This window comes from Thunnus albacares, chromosome 22, assembly GCF_914725855.1.
Source record: "Thunnus albacares chromosome 22, fThuAlb1.1, whole genome shotgun sequence".
NCBI classification, from domain to species: Eukaryota; Metazoa; Chordata; class Actinopteri; order Scombriformes; family Scombridae; genus Thunnus; species Thunnus albacares.
The window spans coordinates 19,839,805-19,863,538 of record NC_058127.1 but is presented as its reverse complement, the minus strand read 5'-3'; the positions used below and the strand labels follow the sequence as shown (position 1 = coordinate 19,863,538).

At 42.0% G+C, this 23,734-nt stretch overlaps 2 protein-coding genes and 3 long non-coding RNA genes across 11 annotated transcripts in view; 2 read left to right on the top strand and 3 right to left on the bottom strand.

The window, feature by feature from the left end:
• kdm6ba (lysine (K)-specific demethylase 6B, a) overlaps positions 1-10,451 on the top strand; it is a 103,278-nt gene extending 92,827 nt beyond the window's left edge. For all 6 annotated transcript variants that reach the window (XM_044340619.1, XM_044340620.1, XM_044340624.1 and 3 more), the window contains 14 exons: positions 213-785; positions 1,015-4,850; positions 5,145-5,271; positions 5,639-5,744; positions 5,973-6,178; positions 6,401-6,507; positions 6,593-6,661; positions 6,816-6,964; positions 7,081-7,195; positions 7,315-7,502; positions 7,632-7,773; positions 8,048-8,174; positions 8,525-8,695; positions 8,841-10,451. In XM_044340619.1, the coding sequence (XP_044196554.1) occupies positions 213-785; positions 1,015-4,850; positions 5,145-5,271; positions 5,639-5,744; positions 5,973-6,178; positions 6,401-6,507; positions 6,593-6,661; positions 6,816-6,964; positions 7,081-7,195; positions 7,315-7,502; positions 7,632-7,773; positions 8,048-8,174; positions 8,525-8,695; positions 8,841-8,858 (5,934 nt within the window). In that variant the 3' untranslated portion in view covers positions 8,859-10,451. The remainder of the gene's footprint in view (positions 1-212; positions 786-1,014; positions 4,851-5,144; positions 5,272-5,638; positions 5,745-5,972; positions 6,179-6,400; positions 6,508-6,592; positions 6,662-6,815; positions 6,965-7,080; positions 7,196-7,314; positions 7,503-7,631; positions 7,774-8,047; positions 8,175-8,524; positions 8,696-8,840) is intronic.
• LOC122973250 lies at positions 6,280-6,906 on the bottom strand. The gene is made up of 2 exons (XR_006399967.1): positions 6,797-6,906; positions 6,280-6,491 (listed from the first exon to the last, which is right to left on the bottom strand). It is a non-coding gene; the product is annotated as an uncharacterized LOC122973250 (long non-coding RNA).
• On the bottom strand, positions 6,901-18,302 carry LOC122973247. 2 transcript variants are annotated; one of them, XR_006399965.1, is made up of 8 exons: positions 18,207-18,302; positions 8,838-8,900; positions 8,712-8,763; positions 8,324-8,370; positions 8,037-8,103; positions 7,637-7,758; positions 7,331-7,518; positions 6,901-6,991 (listed from the first exon to the last, which is right to left on the bottom strand). It is a non-coding gene; the product is annotated as an uncharacterized LOC122973247 (long non-coding RNA). The 2 variants fall into 2 exon arrangements; XR_006399964.1 differs by having other exon boundaries at positions 8,712-8,748.
• tmem88b (transmembrane protein 88 b) lies at positions 15,267-21,823 on the top strand. The gene is made up of 3 exons (XM_044340641.1): positions 15,267-15,821; positions 18,011-18,421; positions 21,542-21,823. The coding sequence occupies exons 2-3, from the start codon at positions 18,017-18,019 to the stop codon at positions 21,821-21,823; spliced, it is 687 nt and encodes a 228-aa protein (XP_044196576.1). The 5' UTR covers positions 15,267-15,821; positions 18,011-18,016.
• Positions 18,329-21,572, bottom strand: LOC122973248. Its single transcript, XR_006399966.1, has 3 exons — positions 21,486-21,572; positions 19,414-19,508; positions 18,329-18,416 (listed from the first exon to the last, which is right to left on the bottom strand). It is a non-coding gene; the product is annotated as an uncharacterized LOC122973248 (long non-coding RNA).
• Positions 21,824-23,734: the final 1,911 nt, after the last annotated feature.

Here is a 23,734-nt window from a genome sequence, read left to right as displayed (position 1 = left end):
ACCTTCATTGAATTGAGTGGTGCCATAAAGATGTATTGATTCTATTAGCTGTCTGAACCTCACTGAGAGTATTGTTTGCTGCGCTGTGAATAACACCAAGCCCCAAATTGATTTCCTTTTTCCTGTTTTGTTAAGTAGCAAATCCTTTGTTAGTTTTATATTACTCTTATCATCCTCTGTTGCATTATTGCTCTTTCTCTATTGTTTATCAGGAAACCCATAAACAAGGAATGGGCAGCTACACCCAAAAGTCCTCTCCTGTCTCTTCCACTCCTTCGACCCTCTCTCCTCCACCGAATTCCTCTCCTGGTAGCTACAACCATGGATGTGCTAATCAGCTACAGAAAGACACGTTCCAACCTCAGGCTGTAAACCAGCAGTCCCCTCACTCCTCCTACCCCAGCCCCAGCTCCAAACTGGGGCTAGCTCCACCCTGCCAGGCCATGGAGCCTCGTGGTCTTCACAACCAGAGAGGCCCTCTCATCGGGGGCCAAGGTGGCAGCCGAGCTACCTCTCACACGGCATCTACCCCAACCAGGGGAGACAGAGATCAACACCTACATGCCCAGTCGTCACCAGCAAACCCTCCTGCATCCAGCAACAACAAGAGCAGCAGCAGCAGCCGTGTGCCTTACAGCCACTTCCAGCCTCATCCAGGGCTGGGGCACCAGGGTCCCCCTCCTCCTCCTCCTCCACCTCCTCCTGCCAGCAACACCACAGTACCTCAGCAAAGTGGGCCCCATGAGGCCTGGAGATACCAGAGCAGGCCCAGCAGTCACTCCCTGGTGAGTACAAGTCATTCATGCAATAGCTCATTTGTACCATGTTTATATTATTTAATTTATGTGCAATTATTAGTTTTATGGCTGATATAATCCCTCTTATAAGGCAGCAGGTGTTTTTATTCCAAAATAAACAGGCTTACATTTTGACTGTTAACCCAGCTGCAGTTGTTGAGACAGTGATCATTATAACATTCATTCATTGAAATTTGCTCTATATGTGTCTCTTCAGGATTCGGGCATCTACAGGCCTCCAGGACTGCTACCTCAGCGCCAGCAGAGCCACAATCAGGTCGTGGATAGTCAGGTTCCAGTTCCCTCCCAGCATCACCCTCACATCAGCCCTACTCTGCCCCCAACCAACTCCACCCGTACCCCTGTCATCACCCCCAATCTTCCCATGTCCCAGTCCTCCTGCTCCATCGGCGGCTATAGCAACAGCAGCAGATCTGGTGGTGTAACTGTGGCTGGTGTCTCCACGGTAACCACATCACCCCCTGCTGGTTGCTGTGTGAACAATGGCAGCAGTAATAACAGTTGGCAGAGAGGAAGAGAGCCAGCGCTCGAAAGCTCCACCAGCACCGTCACTAGACCCACCTCTCAGCTGGATGCCCTGCTGCAGCCTGGCTGTCAGAGAGGCCAAGCTCCCAATCAGCCTCACCAACAGGGACTGCCCAGACCACAACAACATGGACCCACCAAGTCCCAGCCCACGAAGGGGAAGACATCATACTGTTCTCAGGCTGAACTGGGGCAAACTCCTGCATTCTCCTCCTCCACCTCATCATCATCATCGTCATCTTTCTTCTCCTCAGGGCACCAGAGGGCAGGAGACAGTGTAATTACAAGCAGAGTTTCAAATCCTCTTCCAAGGTCTCCTCCTGCATACTATCCAGCTTCTCGCTCCACCGTCAACTCTGCCTCTCAGCCATCCAATCCAGCCCTCTCCTCCAGACTGGGTCATCAGCCAGACTCTGGCTCGACCCGGGCTTACTCTCAGCAACAGATTCGTCCACCAGCCCCAACCTCTGTCCCCCAGTCCATTGAAGAGGCTCTAGACAAGCTTGATGCTGAGCTAGAGGGACACATGCAAGCTGAGGAAAGAAGGAAGAGGGACAGAGAGGAAGAAGAGAGAAGAATGAGAGAAGAGGAGAGGCGGAAGAAAGAATGGGAAATGAGACAAAAGCAGGAGGAGGAGAGGAAGAGGAAAGAGCTGGAAAAGAAGAAGAAGGAGGAGGAGGAGAGAAAAAAGAGAGAATTGGAGAGACAGGAGGAGGAGAGGAGGAGGAGCGAATGGGAGAGGCAGGAGCAGGAGAGAAAGAAGAGGCAAGAAGAAGAGAGGAAGAGGAGAGAAGCGGAGAAGCTGGAGGAGGAGAGGAAAAGAAGAGAATGGGAGAGACAGGAGGAGGAGAGGAAAAGGAGAGAGTGGGAGAGACATGAGGAGGAGAGGAAAAGAAGAGAATGGGAGAGACAGGAGGAGGAGAGGAAAAGAAGAGAATGGGAGAGACAGGAGGAGGAGAGGAAAAGGAGAGAATGGGAGAAAAAGGAGCGGGAAAGGAAGAAGAGAGAGTGGGAGAGGCAAGAGGAGGAAGAGAAGAGGAGGGAAGCAGAGAGGCAGGAACAGGAGAGAAAGAAGAGAGAGCTGGAGAGGCAGGAGAAAGAAAAGAGAAAACAAAAAGAGTTGGAGAGGAAAGAGGAAGAGAAGAGGAGGATGGAGAGGAAGAGGGAGGAGGAACTGTGCAGTACAAAAGGCAAAGAGCAGACTGCTATTGAGAATCTGGAGAAACTGCTCTCTGGCAACACTTCCCCAACACCCCCACCTCCACGCCTCTCTTCTGTTACTGCACCTCCTTCTGGTCCACCGCCCCCCAGCTCCCAGGCTTCACCCCCATTCCCCTGGCTAAGCCGTGGCGGGGTTCTCCCCTGTCCCCCAGGCCAGACGCCCAACACCACTACTCCTCTAGAAAGACTGCGGCCGCCTCCTCTCACACCTCAGACTGAGTATGCCAGAGAAAAGCAGAGGCAGAGAGAGATGTGGAGCAACAATGGCGGAACGACATTCAGTCCCTCATCAACACACAATACCTCAGGGATGAGCCAGCCGGTATACCCCAACAAGCCCCCGGCAATGCAAGCCGCACCCAACCAATCCAAAGACTCAGCCAGGGAGAGAGACAGCAGCCAACACTCTCTCCCCACCATGGCACTTAGAGAGCCCCCCAAACTGTATCAGGCTTTTCCCAGAGAAAACCTGCCGCCACCACCTCTATCTACCAACTCCAGCTCCACAGGGGGAATCCTCCAGAAGAGGGTGACAGTAAGTGGGTTGGAAAATGCCAGCAGCTGTGGCACTGACTCTGACAGTGCTCAGTTTGAGGAGGAGCCCTCCGAGTTGTCCACACTACTCCCTGATGGTCTGGCTAACATTATGGCTATGCTGGATGAATCTATCCAAAAAGAGGAAGAGATGTATAACAATGAAAAGACTGGGTCCACAGGTCTTCTTGACAACTTTTCTCCTAGTGTCCAACCTATTAAGAGCTACCTGTGTGCCCCAGACCTCATCCCAGCACTGAAGCATCAGCCAAACCAGGAAGACTTTGGGTCCAACCCCCATGCTAGCCCTCCTGTGCTCAGCCGCCAAGGCTCTCTGGCATCCCCTTGCAGCCGGACATCTTCTCTCAATGAGGAGGATGAGGACTGCTTTAAACCTTCTGCAAATGTTCCCCTGAACCCTAAACAGTCAATGGACATGGGGATGGGAGCAGGGAACACCAACTACCGCCATAGTGACCTGGCTAAACTTTATGGCCTCCCCGAGCAGACTAAAAGTGAGGCTGACGAGGATGATGATGAAGAGGATTCCGAGACCCCGTCTTGTTCTCCACCACCCCAAAGACCCCACCTGCACCAAACAGGTGTTAACAGCATGTTCAAGTCTCTAGCAACAGTCCTAGGGAGCCAGAAGTATGCTTACCGTGGTGGGCCTTTTGGGAGACCCCCTCCATCAGCTTTGGTTGGGGTCAAATATTCCTCTTCACTGTCACTGGGCCCTGATATCTACCGCCAGCAGCAAGGCAGCTCTCCCACGTCAGATTCAACCAATCCACCATTCAGTCCAGCTGCTCCTTCTCAAAAGTCCTCCCCTCCTCAGCTGGAAGATAAGAAACTAAAAATAGAGGATGCTGATGTCTGGAGAGATGATGGAATAACAACAGAGGAAAGGACCAAAAGGGAGGGTATTCCTACCATAAAGCCTATTAAGGTCATCAAGGAGGAGCAGCGGTTGACAACCATCTCTGAGTCTTCTCTGGCAGAGTTGGGCAAGAGCTGCGAGGTCACGCTTAGTCGACAGTCACTTCCTAGCAAGAACTCCCTGGATAGTCCCGATGGCCATGGCAAAGTAGAGGACAGACACAAATCTGAGAAAGTAAAGGAACACAGAGAGAAAGACCGAAACCGGAATAGAGAGAGGGAGAAAGAAAAGAAGAGGAAGCACGGTCACAGCCACAGTAGCAGCAGGAAGCATGAAGATAGAAAAGAAAAGAAGAAGCATAGAGAAAAGAGAGAGGAAATGGCCTTTTCCTCTTCTTCATCATCGTCATCTTCTTCCGCTCGTTCTAGCTCCAGCCACAAGCGTCACAAGGATGGCAAGAGCCATAAGGAGAAGAAGGATCGTAGAATTCTCGGAGACCTCAACCTTCAGCGCAAGGAGGGGTCTGAGAAGAATCGGAGTCATTACGACTCTGATAAAAAGAAACGTACAGATGCATCTGGTGCCAGCTCCACCAGTGAAGGGGAGCATGCGGAATGGACCTCAAGAAATTCTGAAGAAAGATCATCTGAGCACAAAAAAGGCACTGAATCTGGTTCCTCGCTAGGTTCCACAGACTTCTTAAAACTGAAGGCGCTGTCAGATGGGCCACCCAAGGAGCTGAAGATCCGTCTGATCAAAGTCGAGAGCGGGGACAGGGAGACATTCATTGCCTCGGAGGTGGAGGAAAAGAGGATCCCATTGGAAGAAATCAGCATCAAGAACACTGCCAGTGAAATCATCAGGTCCTGCAAGTAAGTGCGCTGTTGAGGAAGACTTCTACAAATGCATTCAATGGGAAATTTCACAAGGGTTTATATTTTTGCGTAGGTCAGGGTCTCATGGTTTCATCACTCAAGAGATTTCTAATTGGCACATTTTTTACTACACAGTCTAAATTACCTTTCAGATATTTCTGTGAACAGGATGAAGTTTAAGTAAAATGCTAAAGTTATTGTACATCAGGAAGCTCAAGTGCAAAATAGTATAATAGAAACTTGTATAATGTCACACGTTTTGCATCTCTCAACATCTTTCTTTTGTTCTAGGGGTGCCAGAGTGAAAGGGAAGTTCAGAGAGTCTTACTTGCTCCCAGAGTTCTCTGTCAAGCCCATCATGAACACAGAGGAACCTATTCCTAGAGAGAAACTCAATCCTCCTACACCCAGCATCTATGTAAGTCACTATTTGTACTACATTTCATGCATCTGCTAGCTTTCTTTCAGTGTTTGGTCTTTCACATAATACAAATTATGGTATGGAAATTTTACACATGATTGCACAGGGTTCCCAAAAGTAAAATAATTTATCTACCAACAAAGGAAAGGTGGGTAGCCACTTGTGGCAAATCTTTAATCAAAAAGCAGAGAATACATTCTTAAAAGCAACAGACTGGCTTAATATATAGTGTACAAAATAAGCAGTTGATATTTCCATACAATATGCTTGAACTTGCATGTGCTGCCCTCTTGTGGTGATTTTACTGTACATGACAATGAAAGGTTTTGTTACTGTGCACTGACGTAATTTTTCTTTTCTGTAGTTGGAGAGCAAGAGGGATGCCTTCTCCCCTGTGCTGCTGCAGTTCTGTACAGACCCCAAGAATCCTGTTACTGTCATCAGAGGCCTGGCTGGATCTCTACGACTCAGTAAGTTTACACTAGCGGTTAACACATTAAATTTTCATGAAAAACTCATGGTAAGCTCTCCTGATACTTCTGGCTAAAGGAAATACTGTAGCTCTCTAGTATCAGCAATTAGATAAGGCATAAGTGGTGGTATTGGTCCATTCTATATACTTGTATATTTGTACATATACACATTAAATAAATTAACTGTCTCAAAAGCATGTGCTTAATGTTCCCTCTCACTTTCAGACCTGGGGCTGTTTTCTACAAAGTCACTGGTGGAAGCCAATGCAGAGCAGGCGGTGGAGGTGAGGACTCAGGTGCAGCAGCCTGCTGATGAGAACTGGGACCCCAGTGGGACGGGTCAGACATGGCCCTGTGAGAGCAGCCGCTCCCACACTACCATTGCCAAGTACGCCCAGTACCAGGCATCCAGCTTCCAGGAGAGTCTGCAGGTAAAGGATAATACACACTACTACTACTGATGCCACTAACAGTGACACTCTCTACTAGTTCTCAACCCAAGTCATGTATCCTATATACACACACACAAGTATATATTTCAGTTTAATGGTTCGGTTTTAATGGACACGGTAATGTGTCAGGTTGTGGGGTCAGGACATTCTGTGTTGCAATCTAGCTGATTAACACATTGTGTCTGTCATCCGTATCTTCAGGAGGAGAAAGGCAGTGATGAGGAGGACGATGAAGATGACGAGAAGGAGAAGAAGCCATCCAATAGTTCTGATACACCCAGCAAGGACAACTCTAAAGAAAGTAGCAGGTAAGGACAGTGTTAAAAAGAACTAAAGGTTCACTAAAACATTTTGTCACTTGTAGTAATGCTAACACATTTTCCTCTTCCTCAGTGGTGAGCAGAAACCAGTGGGAAAGATCATTAAATTTGGAACCAACATTGATCTCTCAGATCCTAAGAGGTGAGCAACTTCAACGCATCAATAAGCAAGCTGCACTGCATTGCCCTCTAGTGGTCATCAACACTATCAAAGCACTGCTAGTGTGAAACTTGTTCTCACACATCACAGAAGATGAAAGTTGATAAGAGTTCTCACCTGCTGTCTCTCTGCTAAGGTGGAAGCCCCAGCTACAAGAGTTGCAGAAGCTGCCGGCTTTTATGCGTGTAGCATCCAGTGGAAACATGCTGAGCCATGTCGGGCACACCATCCTAGGCATGAACACTGTCCAGCTCTACATGAAGGTTCCAGGGAGCCGAACGCCAGGTAAAGGACACAGACATTCCTTCCTGTCTGTAATGGAAGGAATACACATTTAGTTACACAACATAATGTTAAATACCATTAAAAATGACAGAGGATTTTCTGTCCTTATTCAACAGGTCACCAGGAGAACAACAACTTTTGCTCGGTAAACATCAACATTGGCCCTGGAGACTGTGAGTGGTTCTCTGTCCATGAGAACTACTGGCATGCCATCAGTGACTTCTGTGAAAAGTGAGTAAAATCTGAGAGTACAAGCTGACATCAGTCATATCTTGGATAATTTATACAGGTTGCAACAGTGTAATGAGCTTTACATCAATATCTAACATGTTTTCCTCTTATCTGCTAAGACATGGGGTGGACTACCTGACAGGGTCCTGGTGGCCAGTGTTGGAGGACCTCTACAAGGCCAACATCCCTGTGTACCGCTTCATCCAGCGGCCGGGAGACTTGGTGTGGATCAACGCTGGAACTGTTCACTGGGTTCAGGCCGTAGGCTGGTGCAACAACATTGCCTGGAACGTTGGACCTCTCAGTGGTAAGGAATATACCATCTACAGATTATTTCAACAACAATAAAACATCAGAGCTCAGTAACAGTAAAAATATATATAATTCAAGACAGCAAATGTTTCATTCTCCAACACTGCTTTATGTGGATCTGCAGCTTACCAGTACCAGCTGGCCCTGGAGAGATTTGAGTGGAACGAAGTGAAGAAGGTTAAGTCCATAGTCCCGATGATTCATGTGTCCTGGAATGTGGCCCGCACTGTCAAGATCACCGACCCAGAAACCTACAAGTTGATCAAGTGAGTACAAGCAAATTACACTCAGTTAGCAGTCCTACAATAAATCCTTCATGGAGGATATAATGTTCAGTTTCTGTTAAAATTGTGTTATACTGAGAAATGTTTCTAATATTTGACCTACCCTCATTGATAGGTGGACAAAATATAAAAAACATCTCTCTGTATAACAAAAGCACCACAAACAATAGAACCCTCATGAAAGTAGAATTCACTGCAGAGCTGGAATATTTGATAGCACTGTATATTAAGGTTGTTCTCTTTACCTTCCTGCCAGACACTGCCTGCTGCAGTCCATGAAGCACATCCAGATCCTACGAGACCAACTGGTTGCTGCAGGCAAGAAGATTTCCTATCAGAGTCGGGTCAAAGACGAGCCTGCCTACTACTGCAATGAGTGTGACGTAAGTTGCTTTCAGTCTCTCTAACCACAAAACTCTGTCCAGCATAGGATACAAGGTTTTCTGCAGTAAATGGCCCATCAAGCTGGTGACAAGAATGTGTTTAACCATAGTTTGGCAGAAATTAGAGCACTTGGAACATAACTGCATACCTTTTTAGCTGTGAATCTGGGTCACTAATGGAGTCCAAGCTGCCATCCTGTAAAAGAGGAAAGGCAATGAGTTTTCCAAAGAAGTATTTCTTTGGCAAATTTGATGAATAACTGTAGTCAAAACCCTTTCCTTATCTGTTATTACTCTTTTCTGCAACTACAGATTATATGTTTATTAATATACTCTCTCCTCTGTTACAGGTGGAGGTGTTCAATTTGTTGTTTGTGACAAGTGAGAACAATAGCAGGAAGACATATGTGGTTCACTGTGAGGACTGCGCACGTCTGCGTACCCCCAACCTGACCAACGTAGTGGTGCTGGAGCAATACTCCATAGAGGAGCTCATGAACGCATACGACTCCTTCAACCAGGTGAGCAAACACTGACCTGCTTTCAGTATCTTCCTTAGAGGTTCCTTTCTGATCTGGAACAAAAATAACTATCACAACTAAAGTATTCACTCATACATGAATCTATTTGTAAATTAATTGTCTTTGTTGTGTCTTGTCTTACCAGGCCTCCTCCTCCCGGTGACAGAACTCCCCTCCTGCGTCTCCTCAGCCATAACCAAAACTCCTGCAAGCCAGGACAAAAGACACAGTTTCACTTTGGTTTTCAACTTTCCCTTTCATTATTTAAGATCATTTTTGCTACTACTACTACTGCTAATACTTGCCGAACAGCCAGTTGAATACGTTTACTCATCATTACTGTTTACAAAAAGAAATACCAAGCCGCCAATAAAATACCAGTTTACTTTCAAATGGTGCTTTCAACCAGACACCCTGGCAACAGTTGAGAACCAGGGGGCAGTTGGTGCTGCCATTGAACAAACTGTGGAGGGTAGTTGATGGTTTCAATGGCGTTCTGTCAGTACCAGAGAGAAAAAAATTTTCTGTTGTTGTCTTGAATACTGAAATTTGTACATGCTGTTTGCAATTTTTGTGGGGTGCTGTCTTTTTTAAAATAATTGTTTTGTTTTTTCTAAACTAGATCAGCCTAGATATATACCACATTGGCCTTGTCACTTGTATTTAGAAAAGAGAAAATGAAAAATACTAATAATAGAGATATGAACATTTTTCTAAAGCATTAAGAATTTTAAAAAATACAATTGTTTGGAATGCTTCAAAACATACGGGTTATAATGACTTTGGTTGTTTTGGGGGGGACTTCATTTTGTCTTTCAGAATCTTGTATGTGTTGTAAATCTTGTGTTTTTATGAATTATACTTTTATTTCTTCTGGAGATTAATATTCAGTTGTCACACATCATCAGGTCTTTTTGTTCATGACTTCTATCTCTGAAAAAAGAAAAAAAATCATCGTCATCTGGTGTTTGTGTGTTGTACCTCTTTGATTGTTTTGTTCCAATATGCAGACTTAGTATTTCCTGGATTTTTTTTTTTTTTTTGGCATTGTACATTTAATTTAAAACATTTCCTCTATTTATTGGATATCAATGTTCTCCCTTTTTAGGGTTGTACAAGTATGAATTTTTTTGTTTTCTTATTTTTTATGGTGACCGATTGCTCTGTAAGAACTGAAATGTGGGGGTTGTGTGTCCGCGGGAGTGGAGGCTGCTGTTTCTCTGGTGCTTGCCTCTCATGACTCCTGCCTTGTTCTCCTGATATATATTAAATGATATCTTTATCTTGAATATAACGCCACCTTTCCTGTAGACGATAGGCACACTGCTCACGTAGAGAAGATGACTAATGGAATGCTGTGTTTGTATGCTCATTAAGGAAAAAAACAACTTTTTTCCAAAGTGTTTTGAGAAATGGTAATTTTTTTTTTTATTATGTAGGGGGTTTTAGACGAGATTTTATGATATTATCTGTTGAATATGATAACGGGATAGATGGTGCTAAATGTTCTCTTTGAACAACTTTTTTTCTGTTTGTCTTCTTAAAATGAGAATTCTATTTTTCCTGTTGCAATATTACCTTACCCTTTTCCTTCTCTTTGTGGTCATTTATTTATAACTGCACTGTTTAGAGAATTCACACAGACATACTTGCAGACACACACACCAAACTGAGCCAGACATGTCTTAAACACTTGTGAATTTGTGTGACATTACTATGACTATTAATAATAAACGCTTTTTGATAAACCCAGAAATGAGTACAATCTCTCTGAAATATTTCTAGTACTTCTCATATGCTGTTCACCACAATCTGCCGCTAACACGTTGGTAAATCAAAAGATACTTTCCACATAATATGAACAAACTAATCTCAGAAAAGTATAAAGAGAATAAAACAAAGTAGGTCCTTGTATAACTTGACTGTTGTTAGATCATAACACACACTCACACAACAAAGTTACCAGACTAGACTCAACTCCTCTGTGTTAACAATGTAAATCAAGGGCATAGCATCATCATATAAGGCAGTTCTACTTTATAGTGGTGTCTTACCCTCACTTTATTTTCACAAACACATAGCAGAACTCTGCATGACACACAAGCCTTCAGTACTCTGAACGCAGCACATAAATTAGAGCTTCTCTGAAATGTTTCCAACTCCCATCCTCACAAAATGTTAAGAACTTTAAAAAGCTACAAACAGCATTTTAAACTTCAACTTTTACATACTCACTTCTGTGTTTGCTCCATTAACTCCCACGGGAGTAATTATTTTTCATTACACCTCCCCTCCCACCTTTGGTAAAGTAAACATAAGGGTCAGTTATACAACAGCAGCCGCTATAGCTAGATGTCTATGAGCAGTGGATTGAAGCTGGGTCTGCTGGTTCAAGATCCTTCTAAACATCACCCAGCTGTCATTCATCTTAATTATACCATCACCATTACAACCAACGCATTGCTCTCAAATGTGTCACAGCCCGACTTAAATCCATTTACACCCCACTCTCACAATAACAAGTCATATCCCTCAGCTGTGACCAATGTTTGGCACCGCTTTGTCATTCACGTCCTCACCTTGAGCTTGCTATTGTTAGATATGCGTGTGAGAAAATAAGGCTGGAGTCGATAGAAAAGTTTCCATTTAGACATCAGCATCCAGGGTAAACTAAGGAAGGAGATTGTACAAGCGGCAAAACTTAACAGATAGCAGAGCAGGAAATAGCAGGGAGCAGTAACAAGACTGCCCAGACTTCAGTTTCCTTGCTGATAATTCAATAGAGACTCAAACAACTTTTATGAACTCTGTACAGAAAAAGTAGAGTATTAATGCTTAAAATGTGACTAACCATTATTCTGTCATAGTGTGTAAACTACGCTGCCTGACACAAAACACAGCCTCCTTCTTATTCTCATATACTTCACTTGACTTGTATGGGGGATGTCTTTTGTCTCATGTTGTTGAATCATACTGTTGGGCTATTTACCCTATGACTAACTAAATAATCTGTATTGACAGGATAAACATTCATTTAAAAATCATTAGAATAAGGTAGACAGCCATCTACTTCTTCCCATTTTCATATAGCATCTGTTAGTCTGATTTTGCTTGTAACAGTCTGATGTAGACTGCAGCTTGTATTTTCTTCTAAAGCCAAGTTTGTCAAATGTCTTGATAATGTTGAAATGAAAAGCTAAAAAGCTAATTCATTCAATGCTTATTTTAGATAAACATTTTTGGTAGCTCTAGATATAAGCTTAGCTTGTCAGTATTTTTATTTAGTGCACATTTTATGTCTCATAAAAAGAAACAAGTTGTCTAAGTGGTCTGAAACCAAAAAGCTAAAAAATCAGAGCTTTTCTCCTAAGGTTATTTACTTAAATAAAATGTAAATACAGCTAGCACAAATACAGTTTTTATGAACTATTTTCTACATAGCATTTGAAGCAATGATGTTTTTCCTTACAATATTGTAAATCTTTTTAAACTTAAAAAAAGAAAGATCATATTCCTGTATTTCAAGACTAGAATTAATTTGTATAATACATTTTTAAAATGACAGATTAGACTAATCTTGCATTTGGGAATTTTTTTTTGTTGAGTATTTTCTAAAGTTTGCCTTAACAGCAGTTATTTAAACTAGCTCCAGAGCCTGACTGTAAAAAAAAAAAAAACACTAAAAAAACCACCTTCAGTGTTCCCAGGCAGAGTGACGGAGTGTGAGCACGTCGCTGGGTCCTCGGGTTAAATAAGAGGCCATGGGGCCATTGGAGGGACAGAGCATTACTGGACAGACTGAAGGAAATCCTGCTTCAGCCCACACAGGAAAACCACCTCCGTCCGTCCATCTGTCCACCCTGCTGCAGTCAGGTGATGAGGGGGTGAAGGCTCTTCCCTTCGCAAAGACAAAATACTTCAGCTGTCCAATCACCACCACATGGTGTAATCATGATGGACAAAACTTTGAAGTTTGTTTATGGTGCTCTCGTTGAGGATGAAGAGAAAGATTATGTAGTAACTATTTCATCTGTGATGACAAGTTTCCCCCAGAACAGCCTGTGTGAACTTTTCTGTCACCAGTGACATAACAGCAACAGACTGCACTGATGTAAATCCAACAACAAAATAATAAAAATTAACCAATCAACTGCCAAATATAGATATTAAAATACTGTTATTTTAGAGGTATATCTGTTCTCTGTAGTCTCACATACAGTCCTATAAAAAAAAAGAACGACATGGGGACCAAAGACAGGCTGAAGTAAATAAAACATTGCAAGCTCAAAGCAGAGGAAAAAGGGTAGAAAATCAGGATCAGACAAGAGTAATTACTAAACTTATGCTCTGATGTTTTCTTATCATTTAACTGATTACTGCCTTCCTCGATCTCTTTGTTCTTCTTACTTCATCCTCCTTCTCTAATCCTGTATTCCAGAGAATCCAAGTTTTTTTTTTTTTTTTTTTTTAAATCTTAACCACATCTCCTGATAATGCACATATACTTTATTTCATCTTACACTGTAAACACTTCTGACTGATGTCTCTCGCTTGACTGCACATCATCTCTTATCTTCACATCATGTAACTGCTTTAAAGCCCTCTGCTGCTCATCTTTCTCAACCCGAGGTCTGACCTTAGCTGGCACAAATCAGCCTCTCCACACATCTTTCCTCAGCCTGCAAAGACTGCTTCCAAACCAAATATTATCAAACTCATCAAGTGTGAAAACCAGTACAACTTCTATTTCAGCAGGATGTAAACTTAATCTTGACCGACTAATCTCAGCCCAACAGCACAGATTTCTTACTAGAACTACATAGATGTCTGGTATGCTTCAAAGCTCGAGGTTTAGCTTTGTCAAGTCGTAAAAACAGGATGTTTTGAGGGCAGCAAGGTGACGTCACACTTAGAGACAATGTCCTTCAAGAGGAGGAAACAGGCCAAAAACACTGTTTCCTCTACTTTAGATGTACTTAAGTAAACCCCTTTGAGCTTCACAGGTGCTAATGAAAACCTGATTTCCCTGCAGAAATTAATAATTGCATTATTTAAAAAGGTGCAACAGTATGTGTTTTCTCACATTAATTAATTTAGAATACTTAGTACAGGCACTACATATAAGACCATAGCAGCTCTTCTGCTGAATTGCTTTATACTGCATGAAGATTATTCTCTAGCACTTAGAATATGCTCTTAATTTTGAACTTCTGGGTCCTCAAAACAAATGCATGCAGAGTGTGTGGCAGCAGGAAAAGGGCAAGAGGAGCAAGTCAGACAAACTCCTTAAATTAATTTTCAAACTCCTTAAATTAATTTTTTCATCTACTTTACAGACTAAAACTACGGAAACGCATTCACCAATGCAAAAATCAGAGGCTTTATCTCATAATTATCATTTCCATATCTCAATTATTACTTACCATCTAATAATTATGAGAAAAGATCTCAAAATTACAAGAAAAGATCTTGTAATTATGAGATGGTAAGTCATAATTATGAGATAAGGCCTTACATTTTTTTTTCTTTTGTGAATGCAATGCACTTCTCTATAAAACAATTATTTCATAAGCCTTCATGACAATGATGAATACAACAGATACTTCAGTAATTATGGGTCCTCTTCAGATTAATATACAGCACATAACAGAAGAGGGCACTGTTCTTTCAAAACTGATTGATTCAAAGTTTCCACCAAATGCTGGAATACGTTAAACGTCTGTAGGGGTGAAAAGAATCACTCTCGCCCATCACACTTCTTCTTCTTGCCCTTAAAAACAAACACATGTAGAGAAATGCCAGAGTCTGTGATGTATGTACCACTTACATACCAAACACCATTAGCATGAGATAGTAGCTCCCAGGAAGCCTCAATGCTGGTCTTGTTTTATGCCAGTTATACCAAGATAGCACATGAATACTTTGTGCATAATACTCTAATACTTAGCAACAATCTCATATCACATAACCTACAAACCTCAGAGAAATGCAGCCAATAGAAAAATAAGTAGCACTGCATTGTTTAAAAAAAAAAAAAAAAAAAGCATCATTCACAGATGAGAAGAGAATGAAAAGTCTGATGAGACAAATGCACAAGTTACTAAAGACTTGACTCCTTTTGATTTTGGCCCTTGAATCCTCTTACAAAGCTGAACTGAACAACTATAATTCACTTTTTTGAAGATTGCTGTGGTAGATTTGGTTCCACTTGGTCAACAGAAATGTAAGATAGACAAGCTTAATTATGTGTTTAGCACCATGGTTCCTCCTCTCTACTACTCTTAACACACACCAAGTCTGTCTCTGCTGCCCTTCCCCCTCGTTTTCTGCTCTCCTGAACCTCAACTTATCAGGCAATCCCCCTCACTCTGACCCCCGACATGCAACACCCAGCCCCCATCGCAACAGGGTAAAGAGGGGTGTAGCATGTCCTGGATATGAGAGGTGGAATGCATGTGCTGAGAGGAGTTGTTGGAGAAAAGCAGGGGGGCTGATAAGCTTTGTGGGTGGAGAGAGAGAGAGCGAGAGAGAGTGGGATGGATGCAGGGAGCGCGGGAGGAGGGAGGGAAGGACAGACACCACGGTGGACTCAATCAGATGGGGGGTAAAAAGAGGAGGGCAGGCAGACAGAAAATTCTGACATACTTCTTAAAACAAAGACCTCAGTGCCTGTGAGTCAAGTTTGTTCTCAGCAGCTGATGAGAGAGCATCTCTGTGCTACTGCTTCATCACCACAGCATATGAATTGGATGCTGCGTGTGGAAAAGAAAACAGAGACTCTGGGACTTAATCAGCTCCACTGACAACTCTGGATAGTGGAGAGAAGAAGCAGCAGCAGGAGAGCAGAGCTGCAGGAAGCCAACATACCAACATACCACCACTAAATAGATAAGGCTTTAGGAGGGAACCTCAAAAATCACATGAAAGTTCTTTCAACTAAGAAACAGATAGAGAACTTGTGAGTAGAAGTGATTAAGAGAAAACTAAGAGGACTTTGTTAAAGTGTGCAAGGAGAACGTGTACGTGTGGGGCTGACTGGACAGAAGTGGTCTTTAGAAGACGTGAGAAAAGCAGCAACAATCTGGAGGAGGAACAGCAAGAGGTCCACCGGGCCCCACAGCACAATGTGAGTACAAGTGCAGCAACATCGCCCAGACACGTTTTTATTATTATCATTATTATTATTATTATTATTATTATTATTATTATTATTCCACCTTTGACAGGTCTTCATACAACTGATTACAGTGAAGAGGGGCTAAAAGTTCCTCTTCAATGTTCAACTTATAGCAGCAAGTGTCTACGAGGTCTCAGAAACATGCAATTAATTATTGCAGATGCTTTGTTCCAGACAATAGAATCATAGAATAATAGAACAATAGAAAATCTCCCTGCAGCATCCAAGCATGATAACACTGTAAGAACCAGCTGAGCATGTGTCGAGTAACACATGATGATATACACAAATGACAGAAAAGTTTAAACTCAACCAAGATGACGTATTGGGTAAATACACCATGCAACCATGTGGTAGCTACATTAACTTCATTGCATGATATTCATTAATTTAGAATTCCTTAATCTGGGTCAAACAATGACATGACGTATTATTCAAAAGAAATTCTATTCAAACGAGAACAAGAATAGTGATTAAAATGGGTGGAGCAGCTAAATGTATTTTCAGTAAGGGGGCACAATGAGTCCCCTCACACACACACATTCACGCGTGTGCACATATACACTTTCCTGCCAGTCCTTCCTGCATGACCTTCCACCTTAATACAACACTTGGAAAAAAACAATGGCAGACAGACATGGAAAATAAACAACCCTAAAGCACCCAGGACGGCATCGTAATTTATGCCTTCCACTGTCAGCTCTGATGTCCAGTGAGTGGTGGTGCAGGTATGCCCTTGGCTCTGTCTGGCCTCATGCTAGCTGGACTCAGACTGTGAGGTGTCATTGGGCTGGAAGACTGGCTGTTGGATTGACTGAATAAAGCTGCTGTTTCCTTGGCTCCTTTCTTAACTTTCATTGGTCCAAACATTAACAAAATAAATTGCCATAACTGTTCAAGCAACGGCAGCTTTTGCTCAACCATAATGTGACCGGTCACATTACCATAAAGAAGGTCCATCAAGAATCATCAACAACTGATTATCAAGCACTAGAGTGTTCTGGTGTTGACTGTACACTGAAGTAATGCTACATTTAAGTACTACATTGTGATATAAGCAATAATGATACTGCATCTTAAATAATTACACTATCATGACAGATCTGCTACCATTTCAGCGTCAATATCTTCAAATCAAGAAAGTTAATAAACTATAGTCTGTCTGCCCCTGTCTTGTCTTGCTAAAATATGAGCCTGACTGGTTAGCTATGACATCATTACTGGGATATTTCCATTACTGGGATATTTTGGGCAGCTGACCTGGCCCTGTTACTCAGAGATGTCGTTTGTCCGGTCAGAGCATCCCTGTCCTCTGACCTTTGAGAAGTGAGGATGTCCTGTGCAAGATGCAGCTGCATAACACGAAAGATTTGTCATAACACAGAATGAATGCAACCTAAATACAAACTACACACACAACTAAATACTGCTATATTTTTAGGAGACCCCCTGCAGGTCTTGGCCTCCAAATTTTAGTATATGAACTTGGACAGACTTCTTGTTGAATGAAAAATCAACACAATTTTGAACTAAAGAACAAAGGTAATTTTAGCCTCCAGTGTCATGCTAATGATCACTACATATGAAACGTAATGCTGTTGACGGTATCATCAAGTGTTTCTATGTTATTCCACTCATTCTCACATTCCACATTGAGGATATTAGTTCAATCTATGAAGTTACAGCGGTTTTGAGATAATATCTTTTTTCGATTGAAGCCTGACAGTGAACCTCCATCTTTGTACATGTGCACATGTACACAAACAGACTTTGATGCCAGTTAGCCTTCATCTCTCAGCTGCACACAACATATGGTAATTATGGGCCCCTTTCCTTTTGGCCAATCAGCTATCTGATAATCATCACCTCACGGGCTGCATCACATAAGGCTAGCTTCCTGACAGATAAAACCTCTCACCTCTTAGTGAACCCAGACTGGAATTTCATTAAGTTAAAAATGTGGAACTATGTCACTAGATTACTCATTCATTCTTTAACGATGCTTTTTCCACTAAATCTATTGTCTAAACATGGTAATCAGGGCTGACTGACAACGTCAAAACATCTGCAATTCTATCATCAGTTCTAATAAACATTACATTTCCATTTTACACCCTTTTGTTTATTTTTGTTCACAGTTCATTATGAGTATGAGCGGTACTCTAGAGAAGGGGGCCCACCACCAGGCCTTGGACCTGTCTGAAGAACTGCCACCTCATCACCATCATCATCATCATCACAATAACCACCACCCACACCTCCTCCACTCCAACTCACTGGCCTCCACCACCGCTGTGGGTGGGGGCAGAGAAACACCTTCACGTGTGGTCGTACCTCCTCCTTACTCTGCAGCTGAGAGCGGTGGTGGGGGCAGTGAAGCTCCTCTGGAGCTGCGGGGGTCCCTGGACTGCTGGGCCTGCTCAGTGCTGGTGACGGCTCAGAACCTTGTGATCGCTGCGATCAACGCCTGCCTCGCTGGGCTTGTCTTCGGGACCATCCTGACACCAGCCATTGTCATGGTGCTGTTTGGCTTCCTCTGCCACTCTACAGTAAGTAAGATAAGTGAGAGTTTAAACTGCGTCCATTTATTTTTTCTGTAAGGCCCTGCGTCATACTCATCTACAACTTGCCAATGAGGAGTCACGCTGAAGAGGAGCCTGCTAAAAGGCATTTTTAAAGATTTGTCTATTCAATTATTTACACAGCTATTATTTTAGTTATCTGTTTTTTTCCTCTTCTATTTGTCCTGTGAGTAAATGTACAAAACAAAAGTATACTTTTTAGTGCACATACAGAAATACTGCTTGTTGCTGTACTGCAACAACCAACAATGCTGATTGCACCCACTGACATAAAAAGCCTAATATACTTCTTGGAAAACTTAAAGTCTTTATTTGAATGATTAGCTGTGATGGTAATGAACCTCTACATCTGAAAGACTTTTGAAACCAGTGCAAGTATTTCTTGTCTCTGCTATTCACATTTCCATTTTTGGTTTGTCTAAGTCTGCTCTTTGGTATGAGAAGGAAAATGTGTTTACATGTTATTAAGAATGAATATTTACACAAATATTTGCTACTTCTCAACAAAAGATGAGAGGAACAGTGAGATGACTTCATTCATCCTCTTTGAAAGACCTGAAAGTCTTAATCTCATAACTTTGATCCAAAAATTTGAAATAGTTCTCCCTGGGGCTTAAGGTGGGGTTTGGCTCCATCAGTGATGAGAGGTTTTATAAATCACACAAGTCTGAGTTTCTCTCAGATGTTGAGGAGGTGTGGGGACTGGAGGGGGGCGAATGGTCAGGAGTCTAAGAAGCCAGATGTCAGAGCAGAAAACTTTAAAGACTGCTTGGTAGCGAGTTGGGGATTAAGGGACACTTCGAAAAAAACAACATATAAAAATGCGCAGACTGTGATGAGAACATCTGAAAATATAAAAAGCAACTCAAACCAAACAACCTACTTGACCTATCAGTCAGAAAGCATTAACCTGGACTACCCCAATAAGTCATCATGGTTCAGAGACTTTTAATACATACCAATGGTCAACGCTCTTTTTAATGACTGGAGAGACCAGAATTCTCTCACAATTAGACCTCATGTGACAGCAGCTTAGTGGGGGATTAACCAGGACCTGGGAGGATGGAGAGAAAGGGAGAAATCAAAAGGGGAAAAAAAAGGGGTGAGAAAAATAGTGGAGAAAGAAAGGAAGGACAGTTTAGGGTTCCTCGTATAACATTATACATGATACACTTATATACACTAAGTATCTTTGAGGGCATTCTTTAATCAATAGTCATCCAGAAATACAGCAAACACGATGTTTCACATGAGAAAAAACTCCAGCCTTGAAGGGGTTTCTCATCAAAACCTGTCTCAGATCTGGAGCCATACAGCGGGCTTCCCAATGTAAAAACAAACATGGGCATACTTGTGTAAGTCTTATCTGTTACAACTCCTTCCCTTGACATTCCCGTGCACCCTCCTATACCCTTAAGTGTTTTTTTTTTTTTTACTACCATGTAGTTAAAACCATCTCTCTCACTTACTTCCCTGACTACCTCCCTCCTAAATGTTTTGCTTTCCCTCTCCAGCTGACATTTCATGTAAACTCCTATATCAGAAATCAACACGATATTCAATGAACAAACCTTAACTTTGACGTTATTGGAGATTCATCTTAGTGATCAATGACTTTCAGAGACACACCAACGCTTGACTTTCCAGCTTGGCAAGAACCTTGTCAGTATGTCTTCTTCTACATACTCTCCCCCTAACCTCCCTTGTTCCTGCAAACCTTTTTACTCTCTGCGCTTTCTTCCTGCACTCAAATGTTCACTTCATCTTTCATGGGCCCGATAAGGATGATTGAGACCTGCTGTCTCTTCATTCCTCCACCACACTCAAATCCTGACCTTTTAACCTCCTCTCCTACTCCCTTACATTATTTCTCAGCAACTAGTGCGCATGCTTTGACATACAGTATATACTGATCAACATCTTTCTATCTACTTGACAAAGTGATGTAATGATGGTTCATAGTAGTGCCTGCCAAGTTCCTTGAAGTTTGATTCTTTTTATTTTTGTTAATTTAGTCTTGAGTGGGCAAGAGATTCAGTGCATGCTTGAGTGAGCAATAATTCTCAGACTACCAACTGGTGTCTGTCCTCGCTTCATACACACATACCATAAAGAACACGTCATTTTCTGTCCTTATCTGTTCTTCCCTGCACTTCACCCAAGTGTTTAAATAGTTGACATTCTATACACCACGGCTACAACGAATGAATATTTTCATTATCAATTAATCTGCTGGTTCTTTTCTTGATTAATCTGTTAATTGTTAGGTCTATAAAATATCAGAAAATGGAGGAAAATGTCCATCATCACCATGCAGATTTTTCATACTCTGTTTTGTACCAACAACACTGAAGCTAACAGGTATTTAAAGAGGAATAAGAAAACCAGCAAATATTGAAATGTGAGAAGTTTGCTCAAGAAATTTTATTGCTTAAATGACAATTAATTTTCTGATCAATTAATCTTTTCAGCTATAATATATGCATAACACATCTTTAAGTACTGAATTAGACAAAATCAACCAATCTCTGTAATAACTGTCTTATGTTATAATGTCTGCCAGGGGAAACAATATACGATGCAAATGCAGTAGATATATAGAACCTCAACGCTGTCTCTATCCTGCATTACAGCTTCCTAATTGAAGAGAGATCTCTCACTACATGGTCACTGTTACCTTAGCATCTCTCTTGCTGAAGTGTCCTTGAACAAGAAAACTACCAGCTGCAGGCCTGCCCAGTTGCTCTGTTTTGGTTTTGTAAAGTTTGTTACTGTGAGGCAGCTGGTTTGATGACCAGATCAGCAGAATAAATCTGGGTGGGAACTGCTCCACTGGGGCCAAAGTGCTCCAGCTGAGCTACTCAGACTGTGGGTGTACTGGGCAGCTTCCAGGTGTGAATGTGTGTAACTGTATGGGAAGGGAGGGAGCAGGGCTTTGCTGAGAAGCATCTCTTAGTAAGGCTACTCATATTAAATAAAAGGTTTAAAAAATGTTCAATTAGGTGGCACTTTGGTTGAGGAACAAACTCACCTCTAAGGCTTGCTTCTGAATCATCCCAACTGCCGTCTCTCTCCTCGTCTCCCCAGGTCCGCCCCCACGGGACGACCCCCTACTGCTCAGACCTGCTGTCTGATGGAGGCTGCGTGGCTCTGCTGGTGGTGGGCTTCCTCTTGGTCACCCCTTTGCTGGTCCTGGCGCTGGCTGCCTACTGCCGCCTGGCCCGACACCTTCAACTAGGCCTGTGCTTCATCCCGTACAGCCGGGCTGTGTATAAAAACCTGCCTGCCACCCAGCACCGTGGCCTTGGCACTGGCTGCTGTGGTGGCCGAGATGGAGCTGATGGTGCGAAGGGAAAGGTCTGGGTGTGAGATGAAGGTGGGAGGAAATGGGAGAGAGAGGAAAGAGAGGGGAGAGGAGTATCATTAGATGAAGTGTATAGAGGGAAGTGACTAGGAGAACATGGTGGGGTGTGGATGACTGAAAGAGGTAATGGATATAAGAATCAGCAAAATGAACACCAGAAAAGGAAGGAAGTTGTAAATGAACAAAAACCAGATGAACATCCTGGAAGACAAGTTAGACTGTTATAAATAATGACTAATGACTTACTGTCATGCCTCACCGTCAGAGCAACAATATTGATTGTTTAGAAAGAAAAATGAACACCATGTACTAAGCAATTTTTTTTGTTGGTATTATTCCACTGGACACATTGCTTGTTACTGGAACTGTTAATGGACTATCTTGAAACTTTCCAGTTACAATAATGATGTTTATGTTAAGTATTGAGCAGAGGACTGAGTACAAACACAGCATATGTTCTCTAATCAAGATATCTGAGATACATTCCAAGGTCAAATGTATATTGTTTCATACGAACAAAGATGTTAGACAACAGCATGACATTGAAGTATGACTTTATAAGTGACTGTTTAGTTCACTAATTAATTAATATGACAAAAAGTCAAATTGCTGGAGCTGCTGTAAAGAAAGGAACAAATTGGATACACTGCAGTTGTCCTACAAACGCATCTAATCAGACCTACATACTATCTTAACTTTCCTGAATCAATCACAGGAAATAGTACACCTCGGTTGTATTGACACTAAAAATAATAGTATCTTATCACATTCATTATTAATATTATTTGTTTGTTATTAATGAACAACCTTCATTTATTTGTCTAGGGTAGTTTTGTGTGTCAAACTGTGACAGCAATTTCTTATGTTATTTCATTTTTATAAATAAAGATTTTGAATTCAGCTGGAGTTGTGTCCTGTATTTGCATGGGGTGGGATGGGTTGAGTCTACTATTAGGAACAGGAAAGGATTATATAAGACTGTTCCCAGCTAAGGAGCGAACAAATTGACCTCAATGCCAGCCAACACAAAATGTGAGTGAACACACAGTTCAAAAACACTTCTGAGTGCCGCCAAAGTTATGCAGCTTTTCTGCGGAAACAGTCGCTATTGTTAGGGGTTATTGTTAGGTCCCTTGAGAAAAATATAAAAATGATTACAGTGGAATTTGTAAAAATACATGTAGGTAAAACCAGCCTTGTGACTGAGCACATGGAGCCTCAACTGTGGCAGGCTTGACTGTGAGTGGTTAATGTCTCCCCCAAGAGACCAAAGGGTGGAACAACACATGAGACTTAAAAACTGGGACAAAGAACATGTACCATAATTACAATAAAAATATACTGAGTGTGGAAAAACCAGGGGACATTTTGGCTGATACCAAGTTGCAGTACTCTGAGATGAACATAGGTATAGTATAAAGCCAGTGATTTCCAAACTTATTGGCTTATGACCCCATCTGAATGAAAAAGTGTCTATTTGCAGCCACTCAAAGATTGCATATACCTACAAGTTGTGAACAGTACATTTTCAATCCCAGATTGACTGATCTGAACACTTTTTATTAAAAAAGGTCTGATGAGCCAAATTTGTCCAGTAATTGAAATTCACAAGACATGTGATTAGAACATGAGTTTGCTTTCCTATCCTTTAATTTTGAAAACCACTGCAGACGTGACTGTAAACCAAGTATCACTGACTTGACCTGCGGTGAATTTGTATATGGTTTAAACATGTCTATGTATGAGAATATTACCATGCATTACTTATTCTGGTATGAATATAGTTATAGAACACAATCTTATGCAAAGAAAGTATACAATAATTCTGCGAACTTGCAAATATTGCACTTATTTTACACATAATTACAGTGCAAAGAACTTTATTTTTCCTGTCTCTAAAACTGTCCAACACCAAA

What these genes read in the sequence shown, in the direction of transcription:
- tmem88b (XM_044340641.1), top strand. Translation starts at nt 18,017, where the DNA reads ATGAGTATGAGCGGTACTCTAGAGAAGGGGGCCCACCACCAGGCCTTG. An exon ending in GCTTCCTCTGCCACTCTACA is followed by an intron (nt 18,422 to 21,541) that starts GTAAGTAAGATA and finishes TCGTCTCCCCAG; the next exon opens with GTCCGCCCCCACGGGACGAC.